The sequence below is a fragment of the Macaca mulatta genome, chromosome 19 (genome assembly GCF_049350105.2).
Source record: "Macaca mulatta isolate MMU2019108-1 chromosome 19, T2T-MMU8v2.0, whole genome shotgun sequence".
NCBI classification, from domain to species: Eukaryota; Metazoa; Chordata; class Mammalia; order Primates; family Cercopithecidae; genus Macaca; species Macaca mulatta.
In genome coordinates this window covers 70,462,933-70,484,609 of record NC_133424.1, presented here as the reverse complement: position 1 = coordinate 70,484,609, position 21,677 = coordinate 70,462,933, and the positions used below count along the sequence as shown (strand labels likewise).

At 56.2% G+C, this 21,677-nt stretch overlaps 2 protein-coding genes and 2 long non-coding RNA genes across 10 annotated transcripts; 2 read left to right on the top strand and 2 right to left on the bottom strand.

Moving 5' to 3' along the window:
- Position 1: 1 nt before the first annotated feature.
- LOC106994874 (uncharacterized) lies at positions 2 to 5,541 on the bottom strand. The gene is made up of 3 exons (XR_013409793.1): positions 4,824 to 5,541; positions 3,313 to 3,376; positions 2 to 1,580 (listed from the first exon to the last, which is right to left on the bottom strand). It is a non-coding gene; the product is annotated as an uncharacterized LOC106994874 (long non-coding RNA).
- ZNF497 (zinc finger protein 497) lies at positions 4,666 to 12,319 on the top strand. Of its 3 annotated transcripts, XR_013409776.1 has the most exons (3): positions 4,682 to 4,892; positions 8,990 to 11,726; positions 12,256 to 12,319. XR_013409776.1 is itself a non-coding variant. In XM_028839154.2 (2 exons), the coding sequence occupies exon 2, from the start codon at positions 9,004 to 9,006 to the stop codon at positions 10,495 to 10,497; it is 1,494 nt and encodes a 497-aa protein (XP_028694987.2). In that variant the 5' UTR covers positions 4,666 to 4,892; positions 8,990 to 9,003; the 3' UTR covers positions 10,498 to 12,319. The 3 variants fall into 3 exon arrangements, 2 of the variants coding, with proteins under 2 accessions (XP_028694987.2, XP_077836348.1); XM_028839154.2 differs by having other exon boundaries at positions 4,666 to 4,892; positions 8,990 to 12,319; XM_077980222.1 differs by having other exon boundaries at positions 4,752 to 4,892; positions 8,997 to 12,319.
- On the bottom strand, positions 5,785 to 7,054 carry LOC144337128 (uncharacterized). Its single transcript, XR_013409798.1, has 2 exons — positions 6,859 to 7,054; positions 5,785 to 6,060 (listed from the first exon to the last, which is right to left on the bottom strand). It is a non-coding gene; the product is annotated as an uncharacterized LOC144337128 (long non-coding RNA).
- On the top strand, positions 11,377 to 21,104 carry A1BG (alpha-1-B glycoprotein). 5 transcript variants are annotated; one of them, XM_077980187.1, is made up of 9 exons: positions 11,377 to 11,458; positions 14,105 to 14,637; positions 14,714 to 14,749; positions 14,844 to 15,113; positions 15,492 to 15,764; positions 16,349 to 16,645; positions 17,408 to 17,704; positions 20,335 to 20,625; positions 20,930 to 21,104. In XM_077980187.1, exons 2-9 carry the CDS (start codon positions 14,460 to 14,462, stop codon positions 20,935 to 20,937), a joined length of 1,650 nt encoding a protein of 549 aa, XP_077836313.1. In that variant the 5' UTR covers positions 11,377 to 11,458; positions 14,105 to 14,459; the 3' UTR covers positions 20,938 to 21,104. The 5 variants fall into 5 exon arrangements, with proteins under 5 accessions (XP_077836313.1, XP_077836314.1, XP_077836315.1 ...); XM_077980188.1 differs by lacking the exons at positions 11,377 to 11,458; positions 14,714 to 14,749 and having other exon boundaries at positions 14,491 to 14,637; positions 14,800 to 15,113; XM_077980189.1 differs by lacking the exons at positions 11,377 to 11,458; positions 14,714 to 14,749 and having other exon boundaries at positions 14,493 to 14,652; positions 14,831 to 15,113.
- Positions 21,105 to 21,677: the final 573 nt, after the last annotated feature.

Genomic DNA, 21,677 nt, shown 5'->3' with positions numbered 1-21,677 from the left:
GTCCACAGGCTTCCACTAACTCGAGTTTTATTTGACCTTTTCTAACAGGGCACACAGCATCTGGTTGTAGGCATACACAGTAATAATCTCGAGTGGCCGCAGATCCGGCCCAGACGCTGTGTCCACGATCTCTGTCCACACAGAGCCGCGGTGCCTGTTACTTGGCTCTCTGGTATGCGAGGAAACGGGGAAAAGTGACTCTCCAGAGGCACAACCATAAGACGATGAAGGCAGGATTCGAACCTAGGGCCTCTCATGCCCCTTAGGCGGCTTCAGGAGCCTTGGGACCTCGGGGTGTTTGCACACGCTCTACCGTAGCCGGCCTGGCACAGCTCATAACCCTCCAGAGGTGAGACCTCAGAGCAGGCTTCTGCCTGTCCCGGCCCTGGCGGCTCCGTAGTCGCGGCAGAAAGGGTTCCCTTTGGTGAAGTGCGATGCCCTGGCAAGCTTGCCCTGGTCTGACTGACGGTCGGGGTCGCCCTATTGTCGTCCCCTGCCGGACTCCAGACTGAACTGAATCTCCCCAAGCCTCCGCGGTGTGAGTGGAAGTGGGTGCCTGAGGTGTCAGCACAAAGTCCCCAGCACCGCAGAGGTGAGAGTCCACCGGGATCTAGCACAGCATGCTTTTTCCCAGCTATGTAAGTGGCTGTCCATGGCTATGATTCCAGTTTCTCCCTGCATTTCATCCACGCTGGTTCCAGACAGACCCAAGGCTCCCACTCCAGAGGCCGACTGGAGCAGGCCGACTAGGGACAGATCTGTACAGAGCACCTTGCCCTTTGGCGTGCGGTTTCCTCCTCACACCAGCTGGGAGGGCCGGGAGGATGCTTGCTCCTGGCTCAGCTAGAGCACTGGAGAGGGCAGAGCCCTGGGCCCTCAGGGCCTAGGCCTTGTTGCTTCCAATAGGGTTCCCCAAGTGTGGCCTGGGACCCCCAAACAGAAGAATCCTAAGTGGCCCCTGCAGCCACACTGGGGACCGCCTGGGCTGGTCACTTGACATTTACCACACTCTGTGGCCCTCATGCTACTGTGCAGACGGGCACTGTTTACGCCTCAGACATTGGTGACCCCCCACGGAGTACCTTCTTATTTGCCCTTGCCAAGGTCAGACCAGGGAAAGCGCCTCTGAAGGGTGGATGCTCAGAGCTTCCAGTGGGGCAGCCAAAGGGTAGGGCCTGAAACCAGCCTCAGAGGCCCCTGGGGATCCACCCAAGAGAAACTCACCTCACAGTGTCCTCTGTCTTCCACAGCCTCTAAAAGGCCCAGGTCTTGGTTAATCCAGGACTCACCCACCAGGGGCTTAAATTTTTACCCTCTGTTCTGGGAAAAGCATCCTGATGAGGCAGGCCCTGCCCATGGTCCTCCTACCTGGTAATCTCCTTGATGCTCTCCCCAGCCTTCAGGAGAGGGAGAGCAGTGCTCGCCCTGCCCCTAGTCCCCCAGGACACTTCCCGCAGAATTTCCCCAAGCAGCAGCTCTCCTGGTGTTCTGTGGCTTTTATGTGCTGCTCAGTCAGGTGTGGCCAGAAGAAGAGACACAGGACAAGCTCAGGAAAACAAAGTCCATCATGCTTACAGATCCTGGAAACAGGAGGCACGGCCCATGAGGAAGGACACATGAGAAAGTACAGCATCTGTCGGAGGCAGCAGGGGCAGGAGCAAGGGGGAGCTCTAAGCCAGAGCCTTTACTGGGGTTTCCAAGGGAAAAGCAAGGCAGAGCAGAGCTCACAGCACAGGACTGGCTAGCTGGAGTGATTCCTGTGGGCCTTCAGCTGTGGGAGTGTCCCCCAGCTGCTTGGCTCCTGTTCCTGGGATGATTAAGACAGAGGAATATTGTCTCCTGCGGTGTGTGGACCAGATAGAGCCACCGGTGAGGCTCTGGATTGGTTAGTCTGCATATCAAGGGTATGCTCCAGGCCAAGCGTTGTGGCTCAGGCCTGTAATCCCAGTGCCTTGGGAGGCTGAGCTGGGCGGATAGCTTGAGCTCAGGAGTTCGAGACCAGCATGGGCAACGTGGCAAAACCCCGTTTCTACTAAAAATACAAAAATTAGCTGGGCATGGTGGCATGTGCCTGTAATCCCAGCTACTTGGGAGGGTGAGGCACAAGAATCCCTTGCACCTGGGAGGCAGAGGTTGCAATGAGCTGAGATTGCACCACTGCGCTCCAGCCTAGGTGAGAGACCAAGACTTTGTCTCAAAAATAAACAAATAAACATTTATCATTGCACACATTTTCTGTGGGTGGGGAATTTGTGACCAGCTTGGCCTGTGATTCTGGCTCAAGGTCTCTCACGAGGTTGAAGTCAACATGGCAGCCAAGACTGCAATCATCTGAAGGCCCCACTGGGTTTGGAGGATGCACTGCTCCACTGCCTCTCTACAGGACCGCAGACCTGAGTTTCCTCATGGCCAGGCAGCTGAATTCTTCCAGCATGGGTGACCCAAGACTACAGGCACATGCCACCACGCCTGGCTAATTTTTGTATTTTTAGTAGAGACAGGGTTTCACCATATTGGCCAGGATGGTCTCGATCTCTTGATCTCATGATCTGCCCGCCTCAGCCTCCCAAAGTGTTGGGAATACAGGCGTGAGCCACTGCGCCCAGCCCCGCTTTTTTTTTTTCTTGAGACAAGAGTCTAGCTCTGTCACCCAGGCTGGAGTGCGGTGGTGCAATCTCGGCTCACTGCAACCTCTGCCTCCCAGGTTCAAGCAATTCTCCTGCCTCAGCCTCCCAAGTATCTGGGATTACAGGTATGTACCACCACACAGGGCTAATTTTTGTATTTTTAGTAGAGACGGGGTTTCACCATGTTGGTCAGGCTGGTCTCAAACTCCTGACCTCATGATCCGCCCACTTCTGCCTCCCAAATTGCTGGGATTACAGGCCTGAGCCACCCCGCCTGGCCAATAAAAATTTTTTTTTTTTTTTTGAGACGGAGTCTTGCTCTAGCCCGGGCTGGAGTGCAGTGGCCGGATCTCAGCTCACTGCAAGCTCCGCCTCCCGGGTTTACGCCATTCTCCTGCCTCAGCCTCCGGAGTAGCTGGGACTACAGGCGCCCGCCACCTCGCCCGGCTAGTTTTTTTTTGTATTTTTAGTAGAGACGGGGTTTCACGGTGTTAGCCAGGATGGTCTCGATCTCCTGACCTCGTGATCCGCCCGTCTCGGCCTCCCAAAGTGCTGGGATTACAGGCTTGAGCCACCGCGCCCGGCCAAAAATTTTTTTAAAGCTAAAATTGACTCTCAGGCAAATGAGATAAAATGAACATACGTTAAATATTTTAACTTAATAAGAGAAAGAGTAAGATGTTACCAGTTATTTAATGATGGAGGAAAGGACCAAAAGCCAAGGAATACATCGAATGCAGCTCTAGGTGCTGAAAAAGACAAGGAAAGGTTCTACGTTAGAGCTTCCAGAGGGAGCCCAGCCCTGTCAACATCTTGTTTCAGGTCACTTATATCGATGTCAGACTTCTGGTCCCCAGAACTGCGAGAGAATATATTTCTGCTGTTTTAAGCCACCAAATTTGTGGTACTTTGCTGCATAACCACAGGAAACTAACACACCATCCCTCAGTTCTGCTTTTCTGTATGGACTCCATTCTCTAACAGATTCATCCCTCATGAGGGCAAGAAGGCAGCAGCTGCCCCAGCTGACAGGTGCTCACAGCCTCAGGTTCAAAGCAGATAGAGGCCCTAACAGTTCAGAGAGAAGTCCCATGATGCTAACAGGTCCAAAGTGACCATTGCCAGGGCCAGGGGGATGGACTGCCCCGTGCTGCGGACCTGGGCCATGTACCCACACCTGCCCAAACCACCTGGGCTGGGGTGAGAGCTCCCTAGTACAAATTGGTACAAAAAAAGCTCGTGGAGGCCGGGTGCAGTGGCTCACGAACGTCTGTAATCCTAGCACTTTGGGAGGCCAAGGTGGGAGGATCACTTGAGCCCAGAAGTTCAAGACCAACCTGGGCCATGTAGCAAGATCCCGTCTCTAGCTATTCATTTATTTTAACTTACAGCATCCGGTCTATGTTGTTTTTTGAGACGGAGTCTTGCTATGTCACCCAGGCTGGAGTGTGCAGTGGCACGATCTCGGCTTACTGCAACTTCTGCCTCCCCGGTTCAAGGGATTCCCCTGCCTCAGTCTCCAGAGTAGCTGGGATTATAGGCGCACGCCAACAACCCGAATTTTTGTATTTTCAGTAGAGACGGGGTTTCACCATGTTGGTCACGCTGGTCTCAAACTCCTGACCTCGTGATCTGCCCGCCTCGGCCTCCCAAAGTGCTGGGATTACAGGAGTGGGCCACCGCGCCCTGCTTATTTATTTTAGCCAACAGCGCCCGCTGTTCCCAGGCGGTCTCCCAAGTACTAACCAGGCCCGACCCTGCTTAGCTTCCGAGATACCGACTCTAGGGGATGCCAGCTTAGTGGGTGTTCCACAGCGCGTGGGTGTGAGATGCAACTCAGTGGCGTGAACTCAGCGAGTTTCCAGGGTGGTAAAGACGGCCTCGGGCGGAGGAGGACGGCCAGGGAGAAGCTACATCGGCCCGACCTGCGTTCACGACCCGGGCAGCCCTGGGCGCCTGTGTAGCTGTTGGATGTGTGCCGCAGCGGCGCGCCGGGTACAGGAAGGGGCGGAGCGCATCCATGGCAACGCAGGACGCCAGAGTAGCTCGGCCTTGGCGCCGCCCCATGGGAACCAGAAGGCGCGCGCCCGCAGCCGCGCCACAGTTACGCAGGCGTGGTGGGGAGAACCGCAAGGCTTTGGGGCGCTCCGCCGAATGCAACCGCGCCCCCCAGGAGACCCGGTATCCCCCTCCTACCATTCCCCGTGCCTCCGTGCGGGCCCCTCTCAGGCAGCGCGTAGTGGACGCAGGGGCGGGCTGAGGACGGTGAGTGACGCCAACGGACACCCTCCGGCCAAGCACAGATCTGTCCTCCGGCTCCAACCACTCCCGCCGCGCGGGGCAGGGCGGGGCTCGGCCCAGAGCAGCGCCCTCTGGGACCACAGAGATAGGCCTCCGCGCCCTCCAGAGCGGCCCGGAAGTGGCTCTGCACGGGCCAGAGGCGACCGTGGTCGGGGCGGAAACGGCTCCTGTCTGCCGCTTGCTCGGTGAACGCGAGCCTTATAGCATTCAGTTCTGTAGCATTGTTCCTCCTGCTCGTTTATTCTTTGACTCATTCACTCATCACTCCTCCAGCCTTGTGGCTCGGCCTTCATGTCCTGCCGCGCCATCATTTCTTCCCACATTCATTTATTCGTTCATCAACCCCCACCCGCGCCTCGTAGTTCCGGAGCTCACCAGGCTAGGCCTCGCCTCCAAGACTGCGGAGCTGCCCGCACAGGCCTCGCGCCACCCGGCCGCAGCCTCTTCCCATTTATCCACCCCGTATTTGTCCACTCTAGGCCTTGGGGGTTGGTGGGGAGACAAATACCCGTGACCGGTCAGACGAATGCCCGTTGTTGGGGGCGTGGGCGCTGGGACTGACGCGGGAGGTGGCTCTGATCACGTCGTGGTGAGGAGGAAGCGTTCAGGTTCAGAAAGGGCACGCGGCGTGGATGTGAGTACGTCGGGGAGGCTGGAGCAGCGAGGCCGACAGGAAGGACCTTCCGTGGCTCACATGGTATCCCACGACGAGGACGGACTCAGGACGGCAGCCCTATTAGATGGGGCTGGGGGCTGGCGAGTCGGTGTCGCACAGCACAGGCCCTGGATGAAGGGGCAGCGGTGCCTGGCTCCACCTTAAGAAACATGGGCCCTTGGGGGCCCGGATTTCTGGGTCTTCAATACACAAATATAGATTTTTATTGAAATCGGATGTCATTTTAAAATTTAACCTTTGATTTGAGGTAATTATAAATTCACATGCAGTAACACATAATGCATACCCTATGTACCCTTTACCCAGTTCCCCTAAAGGTGGCATCTTGAAAAACTAGAGGTCAGGTTCGGTGGCTCATGCCTGTAATCCCAGCACTTTGGGAGGTCAAGGCGGGTGGATCCCTTGAGCTCAGGAGTTAAAGACCAGCCTGAACAACGTGGTGAAACCCCATCTCTACTGAAAACACAAAAATTAGATGGGAGTGGAGGCTGGTGCCTGTAATCCCAGCTACTCAGGAGGCTCAGGCAGGAGAATCGCTTGTACCCAGGAGGCGGAGGTCGCAGTGAGCCCAGATCGCGCCACTGCACTCCAGCCTGGGCAACAGAGCGAGAGACTGTCTCAAAAAAAGAAAAGAGAAAAACTAGAGTACAATATCACAACCGAGATGCAGAACATTTCCATTACCACAGGATCCCCGTGTTGCCCTTTCAGAGCCGCATACCCTTCCCTCCTACCTCTGCCCCCTGTTAACCTCTTTTTGTCAACTAGTAATCTGTTCTCATGTCTACCATTTTGTCATTTCACGAATGTTGCATAGACTGGGCGAGGTGTCTGGCGCCTGTAATACTAGCACTTTGGGAGGCCAAGGTGGGTGGATCACCTGAGGTCAAGAGTTCGGGACTAGCTGACAGGCCGGGCGCGGTAGCTCACGCCTGTAATCCCAGCACTTTGGGAGGCCGAGGAGGGCGGATCACGAGATCAGGAGATCGGGACCATCCTGGCTAACATGGTGAAACCCCGTCTCTACTAAAAATACAAAAAATTAGCAGGGTGTGGTGGCAGGCGCATGTAGTCCCAGCTACTTGGGAGGCTGAGGCAGGAGAATGGTGTGAACCTGGGAGGCAGAGCTTGCAGTGAGCCAAGATGGTGCCACTGCCCTCCAGCCTGGGCGACAGAGCAAGACTCCCTCTCAAAAAAAAAAAAAAAAAAAAGTTCGGGACCAGCCTGGCCAACATGGTGAAACCCCATCTCTACTAAAAAATAAAATATAATAAAATAAAATTAGCCAGGCCTGGTGGCAGGTGCCTGTAATCCCAGCTACTGAGGAGGCTGAGGCAGGAAAATCGCTGGAATCCTGGGGCAGAGGCTGCAGTGAGCCGAGATTGTGCCACTTCACTACAGTCTGGGCGAAAGAGTGAAACTCCATCTCAAAAATAAAAAAATAAAAAATTAGCCAGGTATGGTGGCACGCACTTGATGTCCCAGCTCCTTGGGAGGCTGAGGTGGGAAGATGGCTTGAGCCTGGGAGATGAGATCATACCACCGCACTCCGGCCTGGGTGACAGAGCCAGACCCTGTCTCAAAAAAAAAAAAAAAAAAAGAAAAGAAAGTATTGCATAAATGGAGTCATACAGTTTTTAAGCTTTTGAGATTGGTTAACTTTTTAAAAAACAAATACCATAAAATTCATCCTTTAAAGTATATGCTTCAGTGGTTTTTAGTATATTCAGTATTGCACAGTCATCACCACTAATTCCAGAATATTTTCATCACTCCCACAGCTGTATCTCCCATTTCTGTCTTCCCTTTAGATCCTGGCAAACACTAATCTACTTTCTGTCTCTTATAGACTTATCTGTTCTGGACATTTCATATAAATGGAATCACATAATATGAAGTATTTTGTGTCTGAATTTTTTCATTTATACTTAGCATAATATTTTCAAGATTCATTCACCTTGTAGTGTGTACCTACTTTATTCTCTTTTTATTTTATTGGGACAGAGTCTCGGTTTGTCACCCAGGCTGGAGTGTAGTGGCACGATCTCGGCTCACTGCAACCTCCACCTCCCAGGTTCAAGCAGTTCTCTGCCTCAGCCTCCCGAGCAGCTGGGATTACAGGCACCTGCCACCATGCCTGGCTAATTTTTGTATTTTTGGTAGAGAGGGGGTTTCACCATGTTGGCCACGCTGGTCTTGGGGAACTCCTGACCTCGTGATCTGCCTGCGTCGGCCTTCCAGAGTGCTGGGACTACAGCCGTGAGCCACCGTGCTTGGCCTAACTTACATTTTTAAAACACTTCCTGGAGGGGACAAACAGGACCCATCTGCTGGTCTGACTCCGGGTGTCCTGTTCACAATCTCTGCCTTAGGTGTTCTGTGTGTGGGATGAAGGGAGCCAAGGAGACAGGGCTGGGCAGGGACCCTCAAGAAAAGCAGGGAGAGGGGAATGGATGGTACAAGCAGCCATGGCACCTCATTGTGTCCCTCAGGCACCTGGACACACAGGTGGGCAAAGATGCTGACGCTGGGGGCCAGAAGCGCTGATACCCCCATTCTTCCATTTTTACTCAGTCTCAGGTGGTCCCAAGGAGGGGACCTTCGTGGCCTTGCTGTGCTCACAGGCTCACCTTTGTTTGCAGCTCCAGAGAAAGTACCCTGGGCCATGCAGCTGCCTTCCCCTCCCGGGGAAGGGGCAGGATGGCTGCCCAGACGAGTGGGGCATGAGCCCTGGCCCCCTAGGTCCTCCAGAGTCCACTGGAACTGATGGTGGGTGAGCCCAGCTCGAAGAGCCCTGGCCAGTGCTTCTGGGGGTTCCCCTATGAGGAGGCAGCAGGGCCCCGAGGGGCCCTGGCTCAGCTGCGTGAGCTGTGTTGCCAGTGGCTGATGCCCAAGGCCTGCTCCAAGGAGCAGATGCTGGAGCTCTTGGTGCTGGAGCAGTTATTGGGCACACTGCTCCCGGAGATCCAGGCCTACGCGCAGGAAAAGTGGCCAGGCAGTCCTGAGGAGGCCACCGCCCTGGTGGAGCGGCTGCAGCAGGAATCAAGCAAGGGGAGGAGAGTGGTGCCACAGTACAGCCAGTGCAGGTGCGTAGGCAGCTTTGAGTCCTTCCACGATGCTGGCGCCCCATCCCCTCCTGCTGGGCGGGGCCAGGTGTAGGGATGTGCACGTGGCCCTTTCAGGCAGGCCCAGAGTGCTGGCCCGTCCCGAGTGTCTAGCCCGCCTGCTGAACTTCCTGCTCCAGGCTCCAGAGGGCACTGGGCATCCAGGGCCGTGGAGGAGAAGAGTGGGGATGACAGCCCACCCACCGTCATGTCTCCCAAAGGCCCTCTGTCTGGTGTTCTTTGTGTTCTCTAAGGCACTTACCTTTTCTCTCCTGTTTTAGGTCACAGGCGCGAGATGGAGTCCCCAGGAGGGAGGAACCTGCAGATGGCCCCAAAGGAAGGCCAGGGCCTCTGCAGTGTGAAGACTGCCACGAGGCGCCCCTCTGAGGGGGCTGTGTCTCGAGGCTGGGGGTCCTGGGAAGACTCCACGGAGGTCCCAGGGGAGGCAGGGGACGGCGAGCGGCAGCAAGCCACACTGGGGGCGGCGGACGAACAGGGGGGCCCCGACAGGGAGCTGGGCCCCGCAGATGGTGGGCGGGACGGGGCTGGGCCCCGGGAGTATGTAGACTGGACGTTGCGCCCTTCGCCTCTCCCAGAGGAGCCCGGCTGCCGGTGCGGGGAGTGCGGCAAGGCGTTCAGCCAGAGCTCCTACTTGCTGCAGCACCGGCGCGTGCACACAGGCGAGAAACCGTACACGTGCCCCGAGTGCGGCAAGGCCTTCGCCTGGAGCTCCAACCTCAGCCAGCATCAACGCATCCACAGCGGCGAGAAGCCCTACGCTTGCGGGGAGTGCGGCAAGGCCTTCCGCGCTCACTCGCAGCTCATCCACCACCAGGAGACACACAGCGGCCTGAAGCCCTTCCGCTGCCCGGACTGCGGCAAGTCCTTCGGTCGAAGCACCACGCTGGTGCAGCACCGACGCACGCACACGGGCGAGAAGCCCTACGTGTGCCCGGACTGCGGCAAGGCCTTCAGCTGGAACTCCAATTTCCTGGAGCACCAGCGCGTGCACACGGGCGCGCGGCCACACGCCTGCCCGGACTGCGGCAAGGCCTTCAGCCAGAGCTCCAACCTGGCTGAGCACCTGAAGATCCACGCGGGCGCGCGGCCACACGCTTGTCCCGACTGCGGCAAGGCCTTCGTGCGCGTGGCGGGGCTGCGGCAGCACCGGCGCACGCACAGCAGCGAGAAGCCCTTCCCCTGCGCCGACTGCGGAAAGGTTTTCCGCGAGAGCTCTCAGCTCCTGCAGCACCAGCGCACGCACACGGACGAGCGGCCCTTCGGGTGCGCCGAGTGCGGCCAGGCTTTCGTCATGGGCTCCTACCTGGCGGAGCACCGGCGCGTGCACACGGGCGAGAAGCCCCACGCGTGCGCCCAATGCGGAAAGGCCTTCAGCCAGCGCTCCAACCTGCTCAGCCACCAGCGCACGCACTCGGGCGTCAAGCCCTTCGCCTGCGCCGACTGCGGTAGGGCCTTTCGCGGCAGCTCGGGCCTGGCGCACCACCGGCTCACGCACACGGGCGAGCGGCCCTTCGCCTGCGCAGAATGTGGCAAGGCCTTCCGCGGCAGCTCCGAGCTGCGCCAGCACCAGCGCCTGCACTCTGGCGAGAGGCCGTTCGTCTGCGCCCACTGCAGCAAGGCCTTCGTGCGCAAGTCGGAGCTCGTAAGCCACTGGCGTACGCACACGGGCGAGAGGCCCTACGCTTGCGGCGAGTGCGGGAAGCCCTTCAGCCACCGCTCCAACCTCAACGAGCACCAGAAGCGGCACGGGGGCCGCACTGCGCCCTGACCCGAGGACGCGCCTGAGCGGGAGGTCGCGGACACGCGGCACTGCGGGGTCCCGGGCGTGAGTGCACTGTCTGCTGGCCCAGCCTTTTTCGGGCCACCAGTGCGGGCGCCCTCCTGCTGGGAGTGCAGGGGTGGCATTGGGCGTGGGGAACCCTGGCTGCACAGTCCCTTTGACAATAGTCCCACCGGCCACCCAGCCCTGGCTGGGACATGTGGGATGGGCTCTTGACCTCAGGGAAGGTAGTAAGCTCCACTTCGGCGAGAGGTTCGTCCATGCAGAGGTGGGCAAGAACTGGGGTCTCCGACAGGTGTGGTGGTCTCCTCTGAGAACTGTGTGAAATTGCTCCGGCAGGGAACAAGGGCAGGGTGTGAGTCCCCTCTCCTCCCTCCTTCCACCCCAGCGAGAACGGAAGTTGTACGCGGGTTTTCTGTCTCCGGCCAAGGGCTAAGAGGTTTAGAGGCCTGGCTCTGGGGAAGGGTAGCAGGAGGCCTAGGGCCGGGGAGAGGAGCGGAATTCTGTCCACTTCTCCGTCCTGCCTCGGTTCTCTCCACCGTGGTGGCTGGGATTCGTTTTAAAGGATAACTCTGTCCCGCTTGACACACTGCTGGCTTCTTGTGGACGCAGCATCACATCCACAGGCCTCCGGTTGGTGCCACCCGGTTCTTCTCTACTGGGGAGCAAAAAGTCCCTTGCACGTGGACCTGTGCAGCGATTCGAGTCTGTGATGTGGCCCACCTCGAGCTGGGGGTGCAATGCAGACAGGTGGCTTTACCAGATCCTAGGAACTGGGAAGGGGGGCTTGGGTCTCTAAAGGCTGAACCATGGTGGTTGCTGGAACTTTGAGGGGGTGCAAGAGAGACAGTATTTTCTCTCTCTCTCTCTTTTTTTTTTTTTTTTTAAGATGGGGTCTGGCTGTGTTTGCCAGGTTGGTCTTGAACTCCTGGCCTCAAGCACTCCTCCTGCCTTGGCCTCCCACAGTGCTAGAATTACAGGTGTGAACCACCACGCCTGGCTTCAGTTCAGTATTCTTATGTGCCACAAACTCTGGGTTGCATCAGATCCAGTAGCCATGTTGAATCTTCTGGGTCCTAGGGCCCAAGTGGCAGCTTGCCTTGTATCCGGGACCTGCCATATGGACTTCTCTTGTTCTGAGCTCCACAAAAAATTGTAGATGATACGTGGACTGGATAAGCACACTTGAGTGTATACGTTGTGTCCAAAATCCAGAAGCCCACCAACCATTGTTCCCTTTTCCTAGTGGTAGATAGTGCATATTGCAACAACTGGTCTTCTTAGGAGGGGCTGTCCTAACAGGCTGCAGACCTCTAGGCACTTTACCAGAAGGTGGACCCTTAGCATGCATTTAACTTGGTTGCCTAAGCTACCTGCCACTTTGTGATCCAAGCAGCTGTTGTCATCCATATAGTGGAATGGCATGATATTCTGTGGGAAGTCAGAATGATCAAGAGCTACGCAGGGATTATGACAGAATGAGAAAATTGTGTCTGGGTGCAGTGGCTTATGCCTGTAATCACAGCACTTTGGGAGGCCGAGGCAGGTGGACCACCTGAGGTCAGAAGTTCGAGACCAGCCTGGCCAACGTGGTGAAACCCTGTTTCTACTAAAAAATACAAAAATTAGCTGAGTGTGGTGGTGCATGCCTATAATCCCAGCTACTTGGGAGGCTGAGTTAGGAGAATCGCTTGAATACGTGAGGCAGAAGTTGCAGTGAGCTGAGATCGCACCACTGCACTCCAGCCTGGGTGACAGAGTGAGACTCCATCAGAAAAGAAAAGAAGAGAAAAAAGAAAAGAAAAGAAAAGAGAAGGGAGGGGAAGGGAGGGGTTGCATAACAAGGTTGGGGAGTTAAGAAAAAAAAAAGTTGCAGATTTAGTCCTGAGGCAAGCTGTGAAGGTGTACTTTTGTCCTTGCCAAACAGAAAGAAGATAGTTTTGGTGGTCCTTGCATATTGATGGGAAAAAAGCATTTGCCAAATCAATAGTTGTTGAAAGAGAATCTCAGCCGGATGCGGTGGCTCACACCTGTAATCCCAGCACTTTGGGAGGCCGGGGCAGGCGGATCACAAGGTCAGGAGATCGAGACCATCCTGGCTAACACAGTGAAACGCCGTCTCTACTAAAAATGCAAAAAATTAGCCGGGCATGGTGTTGCACACCTGTAGTCCCAGCTACTCGGGAGGCTGAGGCAGGAGAATAGCTTGAACCCAGAAGGCGGAGGTTGCAGTGAGCTGAGACTGCGCCACTGTACTCCAGCCTGGGCAACAGAGCGAGACTTTGTCTCAAAAAAAAAAAAAAAAAAAAAAGAGAATCTTCAACCTTCTAAGTAATCCTGAGCCTTTCTCCCTAGTAGAAGCAATCCTTCCTTCCCTGAGGGTTAAAACATTCTGATCACCTCCTTGTTCCTGCTGCCAATCATGATGAATCCAAGTCTCATCTCTGGCAGGTAGGCCCTGTTATTTGAGCTCTGTCACGTCCATCTTTCATCACCAAAATCAGAGGCCGTTTCAGTGGCAGCAATTCCGAGGGCCATACTGCCCCTCAGAGGACTGCCACTGCAGCAAGTTTCAGGGATATGGGTGCCCCACTGACTAATGTATTTCCCAGTGCTTTTGTAACAAAGATATCCTCCTTGGTACTCTGTGTGTGTACGTGATCTGGCACATGCTGAATGTATACATTAAATCCACTTCAACGTTTCCTGTATCCCTAAGCTTTTGGATTCCTTTCTCCAAAATTCCTACTCTCCCTGTACCAAGGGAGTTCTAGCAATTCAACCTCATTGAATTTGGGCCACCATTGAGTCCAGGTCTTAGTCAAGCTGTTAGACAAACTCAGTATCTTTCAAGCTGCACAAGCTTACATCTTAAATTGAATCTTTGTAAGTCATCTCCTGTAGATAGACTTGATCCAGTCTACTGTTGTGTCCCATCCTCCTTGATCAATTACCCTTAGATACCGTCACCATCCTTGTTCCCCAGGTTTATGCCAATTACATGAATGAAAACCTTGCAGTTATTTTGAAGCATAGTAGTATCTCTTGGGAGTGCATTTCACACTTGTCCATTTGCAGCGTGCCAGACTAGTTGGAACTCTGGGGGGGATAAGGGGTGGCTGGAGAGAATGGGGTTCCATTTACGTGATACCCAGTTTACAGACCCAGGTCAGTCCCCAGACACATGGCCCCTCAGTTGCAGGGAAAACAATCTTTTTTAAGGAAGAACCAGTCCTGCGGCAAGAATAGACAGTGTATCTTCCTCAAAGGGTTGCTGCCGTTTCCCTGGGGTGGGGGTGTGGCAGGAAATGTTCAGGTTTCTCAAGAATTCAGAGAGCCGGCCGGGTGCGGTGGCTCAAGCCTGTAATCCCAGCACTTTGGGAGGCCGAGACAGGCGGATCACGACGTCAGGAGTTCGAGACCATCCTGGCTAACACGGTGAAACCCCGTCTCTACTAAAAAATACAAAAAACTAGCCGGGCGAGGTGGTGGGCGCCTGTAGTCCCAGCTACTCGGGAGGCTGAGGCAGGAGAATGGCGTAAAAACCCGGGAGGCGGAGCTTGCAATGAGCTGAGATCCGGCCACTGCACTGCAGCCTGGGCGACACAGCAAGACTCCGTCTCAAAAAAAAAAAAAAAAAAAAGAATTCAGAGAGCCTGGCCCTGAGCTGAGGCTAATCCCCAAATACACATGCGGTTTGGTGTGACAGGGAGGGGCTTACTGGGCTTCAGCCCTGGCACTGTCCACTTGACCTCAGCAGCTCCAGGCAGAGTGGGGAGAGCTCAGGGTCCCATTCTAGAACAGAATCCAGCACTGAAATGAGGATGAAGTGATTTTAGCATCATTTTATGGCTCGTTGTTGATTTAGTTTATTAATTATCCATGATTATTGATCATAATTGTTGCTGAGCATCCTGAGGCCTCAGAAGTTAGCCCTTTGCCCTCACCCCATGGGGGCCCTGCCCTCGCCTTCCGGGAAGGACAAACACGGGAAGAGGTCAGTGTCCGAGCTGCCCCTGCCACCCTCCCTTGGGGCCTCATTGCTTCAGACGCTCACCGCAGACACTCACTGCACCGGAGTGAGCACGACCATCACGTCCATGCTGGTGGCCTTTCTCTTGTTCTGGGGTGAGGCCTCCCGGGGTCTGGGTCCCTGGGGCGGGAAGGGGCTGGAACGGGAGACTCACCGGGGCTGTCTCCGCAGGTCTCCCCATGGGCCCAGTGACAGAAGCAGCCACATGTGAGTGCAGGACTGAGGTCTGGGAATGGTGGGCCCAGGCCGTGGGTAAGCCCTGTCCCTGTGGCCCTGAGCTGATCCCAGCCACCCCTTGCAGTTTATGAGACCCAGCCCAGCCTGTGGGCAGAGTCCGAATCGCTGCTGAAACCCTCGGCCAATGTGATGCTGACGTGCCAGGCCCGCCTGGGGACCCCAGACTTCCAGCTGTTCAAGAATGGGGTGGCCCAGGAGCCCGTGCACCTTGACTCACCTGCCATCAAGCACCAGTTCCTGCTGACGGGTGACACCCAGGGCCGCTACCGCTGCCGCTCAGGGTTGTTCACAGGATGGACCCAGCTGAGCAAGCTGCTGGAGCTGACGGGGCCAAGTAAGCTGGGGCATGAATTGGGGGCCAGGAGGCAGTGAGTAGGTGGCTGACAGGGGGGCCTCCCGTCCTCCAAGTCACCTGATGTCTCTGAGCCTCAATCTTCCCATCTGTCGAATGGGGTGATATCTGTGCTAACCCCAGAGTGTTGTGAGGAATAAATGGTTGTGTCCCCAGCAGGCCCGGCATGCCATACAGCTCCCACGCACTCCTTTCTCTTGCTGTATGCCTTGTTTCCACCAGTGCCTGGCTGCCTTTTCCCAGCAATGCCCTCTATCCCTGTCTCCCTCACATTTTTTGAGGATGGGGCCCAGGTTCTGCTGGGCTTCCCCTGTCTCCCGTGTTATACAGAACCACTCTTCAACTCCACCCCACCCACAGAGTCCTTGCCTCCTCCCTGGCTCTCAATGACGCCTGTGTCCTGGATCACGCCCGGTCTGAACACAACAGCAGTGTGCCGAGGCGGGCTTCGGGGTGTGACTTTTCTGCTGAAGCGGGAAGGCGACCATGAGTTTCTGGAGATGCCTGAGGCCCAGGAGGGTGTGGAGGCCGCCTTTCCTGTCCACCAGGCTGGCAACTATAGCTGCAGCTACCGGACCCATGTGGCAGGCGCCCTCTCTGAGCCCAGCGCTACCGTGATCATTGAGGAGCTTGGTGACTGTGGGAATCATCTCTGGGAGATGCTGGGGAGGGGTTACAGGGGGCATGACCACATTGACCCTGACCTCCATGCTGAATGCCCCTGCCCAGGACCAGGTCCAGGAAGCTGGCCACACAGTTGCCTGGGTCTGATGGTTGCGAAGGAGTTTGGGCAGAGGATGCCCAAAGAATGGAAGGGTGGGCCGGGTACCGTGGCTTATGCCTATAATCCCAGCTCTTTGGGAGGCTGAGGCCGGTGGATCACAAGGTCAAGAGATTGAGACCAGCCTGGCCAACATGGTGAAACCCTGTCTCTACTAAAAATAGAAAAATTAGCCAGGTGTGGTGGCAGGTGCCTGTAGTCCCAGCTATTTGGGAGGCTGAGGCAAGAGAATCCATTGAACCCAGGAGGCGGAAGTTGCAGTGAGCCGAGATGGCGCCACTGCACTCCAGCCTGGGTCACAAGAACGAAACTCCGTTTCAAAAAAAAAGAATGGAAGGGTGTTCCTGGGGCTGCCACCTGGAGGGCAGAGGTCTGGGGACTGGGCAGAGGGCAGCTCCAGGGATGGGGCAGCCCAGTAATGCTGCCTGCATTGCAGCTGCACCACCACCACCTGTGCTGATGCACCATGGAGAGTCCGCCCAGGTCCTGCGCCCTGGTAACAAGGTGACCCTCGCCTGCCTGGCTCCCCTGAGTGGAGTGCACTTCCAGCTGTGGCGCGGGGAGAAAGAGCTGCTGGTACCCAGGAGCAGCACCAGCCCAGACCGCATCTTCTTTCACCTGAACGCGGTGGCCCTGGGGGATGGAGGTCACTACACCTGCCGCTACCGGCTGCATGACAACGAAAACGCCTGGTCCGGGGACAGTGCGCCAGTCGAGCTGATTCTGAGCGATGGTGAGCCGGGGCCAGCAGGGACAGGGGCTTGGCTGGGTCCCCGGGGAGCAGGAGCAGTACCAGGTGTAGAGCCTGGGGAAGTGCAACACTCTGGGCCAGGGTCCAATCCCAACTTTACCCGCCCACCGCCCCCCCCCCCCCCCGCCCCACCATTAAAGATCCTGAACTGCCAATGGGACGATGAGCTTGGCAACTTTCAGGCCCCACAAAGAATAACTGGGTGAACAGGTCTGGCCCAGGCCACAGGGGGCACCACCTGGCCGGGGGCCCATCCTGGCTGCCAGGTCTGCGTGGGCACTGAGGGCCTGTCCTGAGGCAGCTTCTCTGCTCGCTTGCCCTGGGCCTGATGGTGTTTAGCAAACTCTGAGCACGGGACAGCAAACCCCATGCCCAGCGGACCACAGGGGCCCCTCAGTAGCGCGGACATTGGGGCGGTGCCCAGAAGACGCTGGGGAGCAAATCCACTACTGAGCGGCATCGTGCACCAGGCATCAAGCCATGCACAAAACATGTCCCCGTCCCCGCTTCCCGTCTGTGTCTATAGACAAATTACTAAGAAACAGTGAAAGGGTGCGTGCGTGTGAGATATCCAAGAAGGACTGGGCTGGAAAGGTGGGGCGGGGCCGGAGGAGGCGAGGGAGGAAACTGGCCAGATCACTGCGGGCAAAAGACTCAGCCAAAGCAAAGAGCGCGAGGCCAGACCACGCGTTAGGGCCGAGCCATCCGCTCGGCGCCCGGATCAGCCCGCGTGCTGCTCCGCAGAGACGCTGCCTGCGCCGGAGTTCACTGCGGAGCCTGCGAATCGGAACCCGGAGCCCGGCACGCGCGTGCGGCTGCGGTGCCTGGCGCCCCTGGAGGGCGCGCGCTTCGCCCTGGTGCGCGAGGACGGGGGCGGGCACCGCGTGCACCGTTTGCAGAGCCCCGCTGGGACTGAGGCACTCTTCGAGCTGCACAACATTTCGGTGGCCGACTCCGCCAACTACAGCTGCGTCTACGTGGACCTGAAGCCGCCTTTTGGGGGCTCCGCGCCCAGCGAGCGCTTGGAGCTGCGTGTGGACGGTGAGCTGGCGGGGCACCAGCGAGGGCGGGCGCGGGTTCAGTGCCCCTCGGGGCCTCCTGCCTTTGCCCGCCTTTCCTTGGGCGTCTGACGGCGGCGCTCTGGGCCTTGGTTCAGCCCCCATCAACTACTCTGGTGGGAAGCAGGCGATCGGTGGTCCAGGGTCCTGGGGACGCCTGGAATTTTGGCTTATTTCCCGCGGGTCACAAGCCCGTAGGTCACGTGTAGCATCGTAGTCAGCAGCAGGGAGGCTGGACCCAGGTTTTCTTGGTCAGATTCGTGCAGCTCTATGGCTGCTCTGTTTTTCTTACTGGCCATGTCAGTCGTCGTACTGGCCCCCCAGCCCCAGCCCCGGCCCCGGGCCAGCAGGCGCACGGCTGATGTCCCTCTCCCCAGCCCCGCCGTCCCCAGCTTTGTTTGTCCCTCTGATTTCCTCATCGACGTCTCCAGGACTCGGAGCCCAGCGGAGCCTGAGAGCACAGGTCTGACCTCCAGACCTTGAGTTGTGCTGTTTGCTGGGAGCACTGTTTTCTCTTTTTTCTCTTTTCATTTCCTTTCCTTTCTTTTCTCTTTCTCTTTCTCTTTCTTTTCTTTCTCTCTCTCTCTCTCCCCCACTTCCTTCTCTCCCCCCATCTCTCCCTCCCCTCCCCTTCCCTTCCCTCTTCCTTTTGCTTTTTGGATAACTTACTTTTATTCTTTCAGGCTGGAGAGCAGTGGCGCAATCTCAGTTCACTGCAACCTTCGCCTTCTGGGTTCAAGCAGTTCTCCTGCCTCAGTCTCCTGAGTAGCTGGGATTAGAGGCGCGTGCCACCACGCCCATCTAATTTTTGTATTTTTAGTAGAAATGGAGTTTCGCTATGTTGGCCAGGCTGGTCTTGAACTCCTGATCTCATGATCTGCCCGCCTCGGCCTCCCAAAGTGCTGGGATTACAGTTGTGAGTCACCATGCCTGGCCTATTCTTGCAGTTTTACAAGCCACCTTCCACAATTGATGAAAAATGTTTAATTTTGGCCAGGCAAAGTGGCTCACGCCTGTAATCACAGCACTTTGGGAGGCCGAGGTGGGTGCATCATAAGGTCAGGAGTTCAAGACCAGCCTGGCCAACATGGAGAAACCCCGTCTCTACTAAAAATACAAAATCAGCCAGCCGTGGTGGCGCATGCCTGTAATCCCAGCTACTTGGGAGGCTGAGGCAGGAGAATCACTTGAATCCAGGAGGTGGAGGTTGCAGTGAGTCCAGTTAGTGCCACTGCACTCCAGCCTGGGTAAGAAGAGCGAAACTCCATCTCAAAAAAAAAAAAAAAAAAGTTTAATCTTTAAATTGTACATCATTATCCTAACTCCAAATTTTATCACTCTCCTTCAAGTCTGAAGAAAATGATTAATTTACCAAGCTCCACAGACAACACAGTCCCATTGACATAACATTTAGTATAATGTCCTACTCTCCTTTTAGAATTAAGTACAGCCAGTATCAAACTGGCCTGAAATCTGATTGTGTTCCTGGCTCAGAATAACTGTAGTAAATTTGTAAATCCACACTAAGACACAAAATTAAACTAGGATGTGTTTACGTTTCACAGTAAAAATCAACATTACGATTTTATCAAGTTTCAACATTATAGTTAATCCAATCAAGCTTTCAAAATGCCTGATTAGCTGTCAATTAATTGCAAGTAACTTCATGTAGTTAGCCCAGCATTTCAAAATGGATAGGGAATATAACTTTTAAAATGCGAAAGTATATTATACATATTGCACTTTTCTGCTAGGCTGAGCTAGTATCTTCCATGGCAAGATACTCAAACTAGTGAATAAAATACATGTTTAAATCAAGTACTTATATGTACTTCATTAATTTCCCTGAAATTATCAACAGCGTTACCAAAATCTTCCATGATTTTGTAAGATTTGATTCCTTACAGTTGATCCTTTTTCTGAGATGGAGTTTCATTCTGTCACCCGGGCTGGAGTGCAGTGGCGGGATCTCGGCTCACTGCAACCTCCGCCTCCCAGGTTCAAGCAATTTTCCTGCCTCTGCCTCCCGAGTAGCTGGGATTACAGGCGCACGCTGCCACGCCCGGCTAACTATTTGTATTTTAGTAGAGATGGGGTTGCACCGTGTTGCCCAGGCTGGTCTCGACCTCCTGAGCTCAGGCAATCCGCCTGCCTCGGTCTCCCAAAGTGCTGGGATTACAGGTGTGAGCCACTGCGCCCGACACCTTAAATACACTTTTAAATTTAAGTTTAACTTACGGAGGGAAAAAACCTCATCTATTGACATAAATGGTATGTCCTTTTTTGGTTCCTCCCTGAAGGAGCACCGTTTTCTCCATCATTTCTTTTTCCCTTCACCCGTCCGAGGGACCGAGGCTGGGGACCCCAGAAACCCCAGAGCAGGCCCGAATCTGGGACTTCCACGGTCCCGGGGGAGGGGTGCGGGGGAACACCAGACACCGAGGTGTCAAGCGGATGTCCAGGGTGTGAAGGCAGCGGGCGCAGCTCGGCGGGGCCGGAGGAGCCGTCTGCGCTCAGGAACGAGAGAGAGGGAAGATGAAGCCGGGGCTGAGGCGCAGGTGCGGGCGCGGCCTGGGGTGTGGCCGGGCCCGACCACCCGCCCGCTCCGCCCAGGACCCCCTCCCAGGCCTCAGCTCCGGGCAGCGTGGAGTGGGGCGGTGCTGGCGGGCCGAGACGCCGTCCTGCGCTGCGAGGGCCCCATCCCCGACGTCACCTTCGAGCTGCTGCGCGAGGGCGAGACGAAGGCCGTGGACACGGTCCACACCCCCGAGGCCGCTGCGAACTTCGAGCTGACCTTTGTGGGGCCCCAGCACGCTGGCAGCTACAGGTGCCGCTACCGTAGCTCCTGGGGGCCCAACACCTTCGAGTCGGAGCTCAGCGACCCCGTGGAGCTCCTGGTGGCAGGTGACGTTTCCCTGGGTCCCATCCGCTGGCGTTTGCCTGGGCTGTGCCCACCTCCAGGAGGGCCTCTCCCGGCTCCTCCCTTGGGCACCGTGGTTAGCGCTGGGTCTCCCCAGGGCTCGTGGGGGAATCACGGGCGAGGAAGCGCCCAGCAAAGGCTCTGCAGCTGGAGGCACAGATGGGGGTCTCGGCTGGCAGCCCATCACGCGCTTCCCGGGGGCGGCAGGGAGGTCGGCCTTGATTTCCGCAGGGAGGAGGGTATAGGATTTCCCCTCCTCCTCCACTTCTCTTTTCTCCCGTTGTCTAGAAAGCTGATGCAGCCGCGGGCCAGGGTGCTGCTGGTGTCCTCAGAAGTGCGGGGGATTCTGGACTGGCTCCCACCCGTCCTGTTGCAGCAGAAGGCTGGGCTCCCTGGGGGGCTGGAGGGCGCTCCCTCATTCCTGCTAGGAATTAATAAATGTGAAGAGAGAGTTTGTTTAAAATGTCTTGGACTCCCAGGGCTGAGTGGGCTGGAATCCTGTGTCCTGAAAGTGGATGGGTTCCTTTTCTTTTTTGAGACAGGGTCTCACTCTGTCACCCAGGCTGGAGCCCAGTGGTGCAGTCGGGCTCCCTGCAGCCTCGATCTCCCAGGTTCAAGCGATCCTCCTGCCTCAGCCTCCCAAGTAGCTGGGAGCCTGGGCATGCATCGCCACGTCTAGAAATTATTATTTTTTGTAGAGCTATGTTGCCCAAGCTTGTCTTGAATTCCTGGCCTTAAGTGATCCTCCTGCCTCAGCCTCCTGAGTAGCTAGGACTACAGGCATGAGCCACCTTACCTGGCCAACTCACATTTTTCTTTCTATTATTTATTTTTTGTGGAGATGAGTCTCACTATGTTGCCCAGGTGGTCTTGAACTCTTGGGCTCAAGTAATCCCCCTGCCTCAGCCTCCCAAAGTGTTGGGATTACAGGTGGGAGCCACAGCACCCGGCCAACCAACGCTTCTCAGGGACTCCATCTGTGCTCTTCCAGGACGCTGCCTCTTACTCACTGGGCACCTTGGCCTGGTCCCAGCAG

Bases quoted from the DNA above. Each gene is read 5' to 3' on its own strand.
- ZNF497 (XM_028839154.2), top strand. From the start codon at position 9,004: ATGGAGTCCCCAGGAGGGAGGAACCTGCAGATGGCCCCAAAGGAAGGC.
- A1BG (XM_077980187.1), top strand. From the start codon at position 14,460: ATGGGGGCCCTGCCCTCGCCTTCCGGGAAGGACAAACACGGGAAGAGG. The intron at 15,114-15,491 runs GTAAGCTGGGGC...CCCCACCCACAG, and splicing joins GCTGGAGCTGACGGGGCCAA to AGTCCTTGCCTCCTCCCTGG. The intron at 15,765-16,348 runs GTGACTGTGGGA...CCTGCATTGCAG, and splicing joins CGTGATCATTGAGGAGCTTG to CTGCACCACCACCACCTGTG.